General features: G+C 42.5%; 1 protein-coding gene across 1 annotated transcript in view; it reads left to right on the top strand.

Moving 5' to 3' along the window:
* Window positions 1-13,827, top strand: part of LOC126455520 (glutathione S-transferase D7-like) — a 74,926-nt gene that overhangs the window by 29,714 nt on the left and 31,385 nt on the right. The window contains exon 5 of the mRNA XM_050091271.1: window positions 10,880-11,044. Within this exon, the coding sequence (XP_049947228.1) occupies window positions 10,880-11,044 (165 nt within the window). The remainder of the gene's footprint in view (window positions 1-10,879; window positions 11,045-13,827) is intronic.

The following is a 13,827-nucleotide window of genomic DNA, read 5'->3' as shown; positions in this document are numbered from 1 at the left end:
GTGGGAGAGGGAATAAACACTTTATCATAAATGTGGCACACCGTGGATCAAATTATTGCTTTTCCACATCTGCTCTGGATAAACATGTGGGGAACATTCACTCGCTACTGTAACGTAATCAAGAAAGAAAGAAAACTGTATCTGAACTCACTACCTTGCATCGTATTCAGAAAAGTCAGTAATGAAATTCAGATGATCGTTACAGCACTGAATGTTATTTACGTTATGCAGTGGATTTTTGAATACTGTTAATTAGAATAAGCGCGCGACTAGCCCGCGTTCTCTTAATCTCAGTGTAAAAATGTAAAATATTGCTTTGGTTTTACAGAGCAGACCTTGCCACAAAATGTGAAAATGATAAAGTCATAACACAGTTATTCTTTATATTTTTTGCGGACGCATGGAACATGTGGCACAGCACCTTCCAAATCAAACTGAGAAATGCACTGAATAACATGATATAGTCTGCAGGCACTGCTGGAAGCTGTAAGAAAATGTTAAATATTATTATGTTACCTCGCTTTACCGGCGAGGTGACTGCGATGCCTGAAATAAATATTTTTTAAATCTGCTGCGTCTGCGGCCGTTGCCCTCGCAGATTGGTACAGCGGCTTCCGGTAAATTAAATGCTTTTTACAACAACTCGCCTAATGGCGGATCTCAAGCTTCATGAACAAAAGACTGACGGCTAGCATATATATTTGCTTAACACGTGAGTGTTACTCGTAACGAACCCCAAAGAAAACAACGAGATTATTACAATGCTTTTTACTATTTATACATGTACCGGATTGTCCTTTTTATCTGAGGCACAGATCATAATCATTAATTCATTGAACAAGATTTTCAAAGATAATATGTCATGGATTCAAAGTTAAATAATGCATAAAACGTCAAATAATTATGAATTTTCTACATACACACATAGTACATTCGTGAAATGTTTACACAGTCTTGCTTTATTGCTTCACTTGGTCGTGTTTATTCGTGTTTAAATTATTTCTCTTTCACCGTGTGCGTGGCACTATATCGATACATGTTAACTGGTCTTACACACACGGAAAAAATTCTATCACACGCTTTTTATGACGACTGGCCAGGAGACGCTACACTACGTCACATTGGTTTAAATGTCGGTATGTCGTCAAAGTGTTGATACTTCAAGTGAATTTTTGCATTTTGTTGTTCTATGGTAGGTTCACTTCGATAACACCAAGTCTAGTGATGATTTCCTCCAGAATAGAAATTGCTCGCATTTTGCATTTGTCAGGTTGCAGCAGGCACCCACCCATCGTTGTTTCTGTAGGACAGTCAAGATGTTTGCATAAAATCTTCGTACACACTTTTCTCTTCTTCAGAACATTATGGAGAAAGTCCTGAACACTTGATATGGACTTGTAATTGTGACATAACGTCACGCACGATGAATGCGACCTTAGTGAAAATCAATAGGAATGCTGCACAATTGCTGTACTAGCAGATAAGCCAATGGCTTGATTTGATTTACACTACTGGCCATTAAAATTGCTACACCAAGAAGAAATTCAGATGATAAACGGTTAATCATTGGACAAATATATTATACTAGAACTGACATGTGATTACATTTTCACGCAATTTGGGTGCATACATCCTGAGAAATCAGTACCCAGAACAACCACCTCTGGCCGTAATAACGGCCTTGATACGCCTGGGCATTGAGTCGAACAGAGCTTGGATGGCGTGTACAGGTACAGCTGCCAATGCTGCTTCAACACGATACCACAGTCCATCAAGTGTAGAGACTGGCGTATTGTGACGAGCCAGTTGCTCGGTCACCATTGACCAGACGTTTTCAGTTGCTGAGAGATCTGGAGAATGTGCTGGCCAGGGCACCAGTCGAACATTTTCTGTATCCAGAAAGGCCTGTACAGGACCTGCAACACGCGGTCGTGCATTATCCTGCTGAAATGTAGGGTTTCGCAGGGATCGAATGAAGAGTAGAGCCACGGGTCGTAACACAAAGTGTTCAAAGTGCCGTCAGCGCGAACAAGAGGCGACCGAGAGGTGTAACCAATGGCACGCCATACCGTCACGCCGGGTGATACGCCAGTATGGCGATGATGAATACACGCTTCCAGTGTGTATTCACCGCAATGTCGCCAAACACGGATGCGACCATCATGACGCTGTAAACAGAACTTGGATTCATCCGAAAAAATGACGTTTTGCCATTCGTGCACCCAGGTTCGTCATTGAGTACACCATCGCAGGCGCTCCCGTCTGTGATGCAGCGTCAAGGGTAACCGCAGCCATGGTCTCCAAGCTGAGAGTCCATGCTGTTGCAAACGTCGTTGAACTGTTCGTGCAGATGGTTGTTGTCTTGCAAACGTCCCCATCTGTTGACTCAGGGATCGAGACGTGGCTGCACCATCCGTTACAGCCATGCGGATGAGATGCCTGCTAGTGATATGAGGCCATTTGGATCCAGCACGGCGTTCCGTATTATCCTCCTGAACCCACTGATACCATATTCTGCTAACAGTCATTGGATCTCGACCAACGCGAGCAGCAATGTCGCGATACGATAAACCGCAATCGCTATAGGCTACAATCCAACCTTTATCAAAGTTGGAAACGTGATGGTACGCATTTCTCCTCCTTACACGAGACATCACAACAACGTTTCACCAGGTAACGCGGGTCAACTGCTGTTTGTGTATGAGAAATCGGTTGGACACGTTGTAGGTGTCGCCACCGGCGCCAACCTTGTGTGAATGCTCTGAAAAGCTAATCATTTGCATATCACGGCATCTTCTTCCCGTCGGTTAAATTTCGCGTCTGTAGCACGTCATCTTCGTGGTGTAGCAATTTTAATGGCCAGTAGTGTATTTCGGGTAGAGCCCATTATCAGATTGTCTTGGATATCTTGGTGATCAGATGTACAAAGACAGTGTATAACGAACAAAGTTGTCATGGAAGACTGAGTCAAATTTGTTTCTTACATACGTCCTTATATACTTGATCAGCAAGATATTCATGACGATCTGATGATGAGTTCTACCTGCAACGTGTCAAATAAAGTCATTGGTTTATTAGGTGGTGGCTTCTTATTTAATGTCCAATATGGCAGTTGTGCAGTACCATGACTTGATTTGTCGCCGTGCGGTCTGGGACGCCTGCCAGGGTTCACGCGGCTCCCCCGTCGGAGGTTCGAGTCCTCCATAGGGCCTGGGTGTGTGTGTTGTCCTAAGCGTAAGTTAGTTTAAGTTAGATTAAGTAGTATGTAAGCCTAGGGACCGATGACCTCAGCAGTTTGGTCCCGTATGAACTTACCACAGCCATTTGATTTATAAATGTTGTTCCATTGCGAATTGTGACATAACAAAGTTAATACATTAAGGCCGCACTTCCAGTACTCAACCTCATCTCTTCACAACTCGCTGGTCAAATGTGCATCTGTTGTCTACAGTTGTCTGTTCAAGCTGACACCGTAGTTACTATGCTGTCGTAGCTTATACGCCAGGAATAAGAGCCGTTTGTTTTTGTACGGACGATGTACCGCTTTAGTGAGACACGATGACTGGCTTGTAAGTACTTTCAAATCATGTATTTCAGTCTCAGGTCAGTCAAATGGTATCGACATACTACCAGGTAATTATCAGATGATCTGTTTAAAAATCGAGAAAAAAGAGATAAAAAAATAGTAGAAAACTAAATTATGGATCAAATTAACTTCCATAAGTAACAAAATGTAATGTCCAGCATAACAGTAAAAATTGCTTCATTTAGTATGTCTTTCCAAGGTCGCCATGTGTTCTGGGGTGGTAAATACTCATACTAATGAATCAGGAACACAAAATATGTGCTGAAATGGTTTGAAAAAAATCTGCAGGAAATGATCGATCTCAGCTTCTGATAATAAACGCATTGCCTCAGCAGGACGACATTTCCCATATCACTGGGTTTCGCAACCAACTACAGACAATGCATACAATTCCACATTTGCAGCCACTTCAGTATCAGAGTCGGTTTCACAACATTTATGAATTCCTTCTTGAAGCCCAGGCTAACCGTCTACCCCAACTGTTTTATCTCTACTAGACTTTTCACCCACTGGACCGCTTGACACTGTGTCACCCAGACTGAAACTTCAGAAATAGTAGCTACACTATCCACAACAGTGTTCTCCAAATTATAATCTTCTGCGGGCTCTTCTGCGCTCACTTCCCAGCAGTTCCTCACACCACTAACCATAACGTCATATGTCATGGAACTATGCCATCTCCATAAACTCTTATAGACCTAAAAACATATTTATAAATATAGGTACGGCCTTCTAACTACTGTATAAGAACCAACTATAAATGAGGTACTAATATACGTATAACATTCAACTGTGTGCATAAACTGTTTTTGTCATGTTACAAATTTTCAGTAATCATCCAACACGTGCACTGTCAGAGGAAATAGTTTGTATTTTCTCAGTAGCTAACATTTTAGAGAAGATTTATGAACAATGCCATCGGCAATGTTCATTCTTCATCAGGAGAAACATTTCACAGCATCTGATCAGTAAAACTGCATGCCACTAGGAATTGAAATCACGACATGTAAGGATCGGAAGAAAAGTAGCTGAGGTGGTCAGTTCTAAAACCGAGCATGACCATGTTAAGGGAAACAGAGAAAAACGTAAAAAACTACTGTTTCACTTTGTAATGAAATTAGAAATCTATCAAAAATAAACCTTTCCAGGGGCAGATTTGGACTCTGACCACAATCTATTGGTTATGAACTGTAGATTAAAACTGAAGAAACTGCAAAAAGGTGGGAATTTAAGGAGATGGGACATGGATTAGCTGACTAAACCAGAGGTTGTACAGAGTTTCAGGGAGAACGTAAGGGAACAAATGGCAGGAATGGTGGAAAGAAATACAGTAGAAGAAGAATGGGTAGCTTTGAGGGATCAAGTAGTGAAGGCAGCAGAGGATCTAGTAGGTAAAAAGACGAGGGCTAGTAGAAATCCTTAGGTAACAGAAGAAATATTGCATTTAATTGATGAAAGGAGAAAATATAAAAATGCAGTAAATGAAGCAGGCAAAAAGGAATACAAACGTCTCAAAAATGAGATCGACAGGAAGTGCAAAATGGCTAAGCAGGGATGGCTAGAGGATAAATGTAAGGATGTAGAGGCTTATCTCACTAGGGATAAGATAGATACTGCCTACAGGAAAATTAAAGAGACCTTTGGAGAAAAGAGAACCACTTGTATGAATATTAAGAGCTCAGATGGAAACCCAGTTCTAAGCAAAGAAGGGAAAGCAGAAAGGTGGAAGGAGTATATAGAGGGTCTGTACAAGGGCGATGTACTTGAGGACAATATTATGGAAATGGAGGAGGATGTAGATGAAGATGAAATGGGAGATATGATACTGCGTGAAGAGTTTGACAGAGCACTGAAAGACCTGAGTCGAAACAAGGCCCCCGGAGTAGACAACATTCCATTAGAACTATTGACGGCCTTGGGAGAGCCAGTCCTGACAAAACTCTACCATCTGGTGAGCAAGATGTATGAGACAGGCGAAATACCCTCAGACTTCAAGAAGAATATAATAATTCCAATCCCAAAGAAAGCAGGTGTTGACAGGTGTGAAAATTACCGAACTATCAGTTTAATAAGTCATAGCTGCAAAATACTAACGCGAATTCTTTACAGACGAATGGAAAAACTAGTAGATGCCGACCTCGGGGAAGATCAGTTTGGATTCCGTAGAAATATTGGAACACGTGAGGCAATACTGACCCTACGACTTATCTTAGAAGAAAGATAAGGAAAGGCAAACCTACGTTTCTAGCATTTGTAGACTTAGAGAAAGCTTTTGACAATGTTGACTGGAATACATTCTTTCAAATTCTGAAGGTTGCAGGGGTAAAATACAGGGAGCGAAAGGATATTTACAATTTGTATAGAAACCAAATGGCAGTTATAAGAGTTGAGGGGCATGAAAGGGAAGCAGTGGCTCGGAAGGGAGTGAGACAGGGTTGTAGCCTCTCCCCGATGTTATTCAATCTGTATATTGAGCAAGCAGTGAAGGAAGCGAAAAATTCGGAGTAGATATTAAAATCCATGGAGAACAAATAAAAACTTTGAGGTTCGCCGATGACATTGTAATTCTGTCAGAGACAGCAAAGGACTTGGAAGAGCAGTTGAACGGAATGGATAGTGTCTTGAATGGAGGATATAAGATGAACATCAACAAAAGCAAAACGAGAATAATGGAATGTAGTCGAATTAAGTCTGAGACACTTAAAGTAGTAAAGGAGTTTTGCTATTTGGGGAGCAAAATAACTGATGATGGTCGAAGTAGAGAGGATATAAAATGTAGACTGGCAATGGCAAGAAAAGCGTTTCTGAAGAAGAGAAATTTGTTAACGTCGAGTATAGATTTAAGTGTCAGGAAGTCGTTTCTGAAAGTATTTGTATGGAGTGTAGCCATGTATGGAAGTGAAACATGGACGATAAATAGTTTAGCAAGGAGAGAATACAAGCTTTAGAAATGTGGTGCTACAGAAGAATGCTGAAGATTAGATGGGTAGATCACATAACTAATGAGGAGGTATTGAATAGAATTGGGGAGAAGAGGAGTTTGTGGCACAACTTGACAAGAAGAAGGGACCGGTTGGTAGAACATGTTCTGAGGCATCAAGGGATTACAAATTTAGCATTGGAGGGCAGCGTGGAGGGTAAAAATCGTAGAGGGAGACCAAGAGATGAATACACTAAGCAGATTCAGAAGGATGTAGGTTGCAGTAAGTACTGGGAGATGAAGATGCTTGCACAGGATAGAGTAGCGTGGAGAGCTGCATCAAACCAGTCTCAAGCCTGAAGACCACGACAACAACAACAACAACAACAACCCTTAAAAGAGCACAATGAACGCTTAAAGCTTTGTAGAGGCCGCTGACGTAACTCATGGCAGTGAAGTGATGTTTGTGTCAGCTGTACAGATCCGGCACAGGAAACTCAGATGATATGGAGATGTGACAGGAAGATAGAAAAGAGCTAAGTGTTTGGTCATTCCCCGGCCAACAATATGATTGAAGTTGCCCTATTTGTTGGTTTATCAGTGCACACCGTTAAAGATGTCTGCCAGTTTTGGTGTATCACTCACGGCCATGTGGCGCAGAGTAAGAACAATGGTCGTAAAAAGAGCCTAACCGAGAGGGACTGGGCACAAGAATCGTCTCTTGTCAGAGACAATAGGTTGCTGCCCCACCAGGAATTGCTGCAGTCCATGAATGCAGGTAGGTCCTTCCCACCCAGTTTCCAGTGGACATTTGGAGCAGGCACATCGAAGCACAACGGCACATAAATCTGCACGGCCTCAGTGGGCAGTGGCTGGCTGGTGACGTATAGTGTCGTCCGACGAGTTCCTATTTTGCCACTATTCGAGGGTTTGAGTGCACTGACAGCTCAATGAAGGTTTCAAACTGCGGTGTTTAAAGAGTGTAGTTTTGGCCAGATGGACAGAGTTGGTTCTGTGTTGGCTTTTTTTTACTTTTGAAAAGGGTAATCGTAGCAAGACTTGGACCCATTCATTCAGGTTAGCATGAACAAGAACAGGCATATTTAGCTCAACATTCACGGTGACTAAGTGTTACACTTTCTTCCACATCTCCACGATGAGTGTGCTGTGGACAGTCCCACCCTCCAAGATGACAACATCCGAGCTCACGCGGCTTCTCGCATACATTCCTAGTCTGACGAACAGTTACGCGCCCTGATGCACCTCGACTGAATCGCCCGCCTGTAATCCCTTTGAAATGTCTGGGAGTATTTGTAACGGCGGCTGGAACACACCAGTCAGCATCCCAATATTTTGATAGCCCTACGGAGATAATAACCAACAAGTGGCTTCAGTTGGATATGGCATACCTGAAAAACTTGGGTACTCTCTTCCTCACCGAACTGAGGCCATTATATGTTTCTTTAACATTTTTGTATTTGGTCGCTTTCTCTCCTGTTTGTTCCGTACAAATTTTTCAATTGATTTTAAACAAAATTCCTGATGAGCTAAAGTCTTGGAACTTTCAGTATACCGCAGGACTAAAGAACGGTGTAATATTAACTTGCTTTGTTGTCTGGTATGTGGCGGATGGTACTTTCTTTACCACTGTCACTTTCTGATGAGCTTTGAACTCTAGACTTTCAGCACAGCTCAGAACTGGATGAAAATGCAGTATTTACTCGCTTTCTTGTCTAGTGTGTGACGGAGGGTACTTTGTGTACCACTACTTTTTGCCCTTTTCCTGTTACACTTGCGAATGTTTTGTGGTAAGAGCGGTTGCTGTTAAGTCCCCGTGTGAGCTCGATTGTCCATAATTTTTACCTTCGAGGTCTTTTAGTGCAATAAACATGGGAGGAAGTAACGTATTGGTTGACTCAGGTGAAGAGAAACAGCAATAATTCTGAAATTTGCCCCATCCTTCTGTTGTAATCACATCAAAATGTATGAAATCGACTGAAAAATTTTACACACACAATACGAAACAGCAGAAAAGAATTATTTAAATAATTTTTGTAATGTAACATGTTTTCAGAACGGACTAAAATGTCTAAAATAATTTCTCCTAGCACCATATAGATTCCTAACGCCATGCAGATAGTCCTCAAAATTCGACCTTGTGAATTTTTGATGGCTATGAAAATATTGTAGAATTTAAAACGAAAAACGTGGGGCGCGTGCAATACATAATTGATTAATGAATGGTTCATCTTCTTACTATTATCTATTGCGTGCACCCCACGTTTTTCTACAAGTATTTTAATAGCATAAATTTTCGGAACTATCTGTACGTAGTTAAAAATCTGTATGGGACTAGGAGAAATTATTTTATACTTTTTAGACCGTTTTAAAAATGTGCCACATTAAAAAGAGTTTTATTTAAATATTGTTATCCCCTAACTTTATTTTACGACACGGGCTCGGCTGTGTAATAGAAACAAGTATGTTTTATTCAGTATGGTCATTTTCAAACGACTGTATAACTACAAATTCAATAAAGGTTAACAAAGGCTAAGAGTAAACATCGGTGCTTTGTCCTAGAACAGCATTCGAAAGGTATTAGAGACTACAGCAAAGAAATAGCGTTATACACAATTGTGGATCGAAACAGCGACAGGATGGATTTCATACAAGCTAATCAGTCGTAAAAGATGAAATGAGCAACTTGTAAGTCTTTTTACATTATTCAAAGTTGATAGCTACCAGTCACGTACAGATGATACTAGAAGAATGATTCGAATGGATTATTTGGTTTGATTTCTAACAGTGCCATATAAACTTTCATGGGACAAGATATGAGTGTTCTTAATACACTACTGGCCATTAAAATTGCTACACTAAGATTAAATGCAGATGATCAACGGATATCCATTGGACAGATATATTATGCTAGAACTGACATGTGATTACATTTTCACGCAATTTGGGTGCATAGATCCTGAGAGATCAGTACCCAGGTCAACCATCTCTGGCCGTAATAACGGCCTTGATACGCCTGGGCATTGAGTCAAACAGAGCTTGGATGACGTCTACAGGTACAGCTGTCCACGCAGCTTCAACACGATACCACAGTTCATCAAGAGTAGTGACTGGCGTATTGTGACGAGCCAGTTGCTCGGCCACCATTGACCAGAGGTTTTCAATTGATGACAGATCTGGAGAATGTTCTGGCCAGGACAGCAGTCGAACATTTTCTGTATCCAGAAAGGCCCGTACAGGACCTGCTACATGCGGTCGTGCATTATCCTGCTGAAATGTAGGGTTTCGCAGAAATCGAATGAAGGGTAGAGCCACGGGTCGTAAACACATCTGAAATGTAACGTCCACTGTTCAATGTGCCGTCAATGCGAACAAGAGGTGACCGAGACGCGTAAACAATGACTCCCCATACCATCACGCCGGGTGATACGCCAGTATGGCGATGACGAATACACGCTTCCAATGTGCGTTCAACGAGATGTCGCCAAACACGGATGCGACCATCATGATGCTGTAAACAGAACCTGGATTCAACCGAAAAAATTACGTTTTGCCATTCGTGCCCCCAGGTTCGTCGTTGAGTACACCATCGCAGGCGCTCCTGTCTGTGATACAGCGTCAAGGGTAACCGCAGCCATGGTCTCCGAGCTGATAGTCCATGCTGCTACAAACGTCGTCGAACTGTTCGTGCGGATGGTTGTTGTCTTGCAAACGTCCCGATCTGTTGATCGAGACGTGGCTGCACGATCCGTTACAGCCATGCGGATAAGATGCCCGTCATCTCGACTGCGAGTGATATGAGGCCCTTGGGATCCAGCACGGTGTTCCGTATTACCCTCCTGAACCCACAGATTTCATATTCTGCTAACAGTCATTAGATCTCGACCAACGCGAGCAGCAATGTCGCGATACGATAAACCGCAATCGCGATAGGCTACAATCCGACCTTTCTCAAAGTCGGAAGCAAAATGGTAAGCATTTCTCCGCCTTACACGAGACATCACAACAAAGTTTGACCAGACAACTCCGGTCAAGTGCTGTTTGTGTATGAGAAATCGGTTGGACACGTTGTAGGTGTCGCCACCGGCGCCAACCTTGTGTGAATGCTGTGAAAAGCTAAACATTTGCATATCACTGCATCTTCTTCCTGTCAGTTAAATTTCGCGTCTGTAGTACGTCATGTTCGTGGTGTACCAATTTTAATGGCCAGTAGTGTAGTATTTGTTAAAGGAAAGGTGTAATACATTATTGGTACAAACGAAGATTTTGTTTGAAGGTCATATAGTCACGTAGAATATAAAATTTCTGGGGAGAGTTGTCCTGTTTCGCTTCATGAGCATTTTTTTCCCCCACAGCGACCAGTAGCTTTCGGTGGGGCCAATCCTGACCCGTCAAACCTGCAGAAGGTGGAAGAGGCGCTGGGCTACCTGGACAAGTTCATCGAGGGCCGCGCATGGGCGGCTGGCGACTACTGCACGCTGGCTGACTTCTCGCTCGCAGTCAGCGTTAGTAATGTAGAGGTAGGTACTCCTATTCGTCCAGCACAGTTTTACACAAGGAGAAGCGGGTCGGCATTCGAACGAATGGTCTTTCTCGATCCTGTTGGACAAGAAGCGGGTACAACGCTGACCATTTAATCCGCAATAGGAGAAAATGCCAGAAAAGGTACGAGATAACGATAATTTACTTATTGTGCATACACAAGAGTACGAAGAATATATGGTCAATCTGAAGATGATTCAGTGCAAGCAACAATGGATTCCGACCCCGCTGGGTATCAAGTCCCACTGAGCCTGGATGACGTATGCGAGCACGTCATCCGTGCTGCTGCAAATTCATGGCAAAGTTCATCAGTCGCAACATGTGGTGGGTGTTGGAGTCCAATCTCTTGACCATTCATGACCAGATCATCAGGTGAGAGATCTGGGGGACGTGTTGGCAAGGACAACACTCTAACACCCTCTCTATCGACGTAGGTCTGAACAAAACGGACAGCAAACAGCATTGCGTTATCTTGTTGAAAGATAACGTCATGGAGACCTTGAAGATAGAGCTGAGTCATACACCTTAAGTGAGTCAAACATGTTGCGGTTGCTGTCGAAATTACAGGCGATATGAACCGAAAACTGGTAGAAACCGATCTCAGCGAAGATCAGTCTAGATTCTGGAGAAAAGTAGGAACGCGTGATTTATCTTAGAAGCAGTTAAGTAAGGCAAAGCTATGTTTATAGCATCTGTAGACTTAGAGAAAGCTTCTGACAATATTGACTGGATTACTCTCTCTCAATTTCTGACGGCCGCAGAGGCAGAATACAGGGAGCGGAAGGCTGTTTACAACTTGTGCAGAAACCAGAAGTCAGTTATATGAGTCGATGAGTATTAAAAGGAAGCACTGGTTGAGAAGGGAGTGAGACAGGATTTTAGCCTATCCCTGATGTTATTCAATCTGTGCACTGAGCAAGCAGTCAGATGTTATTCAATCTGTACATTGAGCATGCAGTAAAGAAAACCAAAGAAATTTTTGGGGGAGGAATTAGAGTCCAGGAAGAAGAGACAGAAACTTTTAGGTCTGCTGATGACATTCTAATTCTGTTAGAGACAGCAAACGACTTGGACGAGCAGTTGAACGGAATAGCCAGTATCTTGAAAGTAGGATACTAACAAAAGCAAAACAAGGATAGTGGAATGTAGTAGAACAAAACCAGGCGTTGCTGAGAGAATTAAATTAAAAAACAATTCACTTATAGTAGTAGATGAGTTTTGTTAACTTAAGATGACCGAAGTAGAGAAGATATGAAATGTAGACTGGCAATGTCAAGAAAAGCGATTCTGAAGTAAAGTAATTTGTTAACAGCGAATATAGTTTCAAGTGTTGGAAAGCCCTTTCTGAAAGTATTCGTATAGAGTGTGGTCATATATTGTAATGAAACGTGAACCATCACTTAGCTAATGAGGAGGCACTAAAAGGAATTGCGCAGAAAAGAAATTCGTGGCACAACCTCACTAGAAGAAGGGCTCGGTTGATAGGACACATTCTAATACATCAAAGGATCACCGATTTACTATTGGAAGGAAGTGTATGTATGGCGGGATGGGAGGTAAAAATTGTAGAGGGAGACCAAAAGATGAATACAGTAAGCAGACTCAGAAGATGAAAGCTGCAGTAGCTATTCGGAGACGAAGAAACCTGCACAGGATAGCGTAGCATGGAGAGCTGCATCAAACCAGTCTTCGGACTGAAGACCGCAACAACAACAACAATAACGAGGAAGCAAAGATGATCGCTTTGCGTACTGAATGGCACCCCATCGTGTTGTATTCCCAGTGGCACCTCATACCATCACAGCAGGTGCTGGGCAAGTATGAGGATGATGACTGTATCCGGTGCTGTTGTGCGCACTAATATCGGCGCACCTCTGTCGGATGCGCATCAGTGGAGGCCTCTGTGGTTACCGTTCTGACTGTTCGTGGTTTCCAGACATCCTTGTATTCACAAGGACGTGTCTTTCTGTGGTTAATCCGTTCACTTATTCAAGGTGTGCGATGTGGCTGTACGATCTAGCACGGGAGAGCAAACAAAATGCCTGTCTTCTCGGGCGCTTGTAGCATGTGGCAGCTGAGATCTTGTATGTCGTGGCTATGGTGCTCCTGAACCCATCGATTCCATATCCGTATGACTAAAGCGAGCAGCAGTACCAAAGAACAATTACCGAGAGTCTTGATAGACCACGATCTTGCAGCTATCGAATTCCAGCACTTGCTGGTAGCCATTTCTCCTTCTTACATGAGACATAATCCTATCTCCTGAGAAAGAAACAACATTATAATGCGATTTATGGGTGAGAATGAACAGAATGTAGATGTCGTTGCGTTAAAATGCTAATTATTGGCAAATCGGAGCTGGTACTCACACTTTTTATTGCCTGTCGCCATTATGGTTCTGCAATTTTAATGACCAACAGTGTATTTAGCCGTGCTCCACAGTCGTGTATGAACGATGCTGCCGCGTAAAGAGGCGGTCGCGCATTTGAGTCCTGCCTCGAATATTGGTGTGGGCTATAAATGTGGCACTACGCTTTGCATCCCGCAGTACAGAATACAGAAAATACCCATTGTAAGCTAAACACATACGTATATCCTCATGGGATTAGTTAATGTCTTTTCTCTGACGTTCCTAGTGATATCTTCTTTTATTTCAGAGGTTTGCAGGTGTAATCAGTCCAATGAAGTGTTCCATGTGACGGCTAGTGTCAACTAAAACATTGTATGGGTTCTCAATGTAAACAAAATATTTTCTGATTTG

This window comes from Schistocerca serialis, chromosome 2 (assembly GCF_023864345.2).
Source record: "Schistocerca serialis cubense isolate TAMUIC-IGC-003099 chromosome 2, iqSchSeri2.2, whole genome shotgun sequence".
NCBI classification, from domain to species: Eukaryota; Metazoa; Arthropoda; class Insecta; order Orthoptera; family Acrididae; genus Schistocerca; species Schistocerca serialis.
This window is presented reverse-complemented; position numbering and strand designations above follow the sequence as displayed.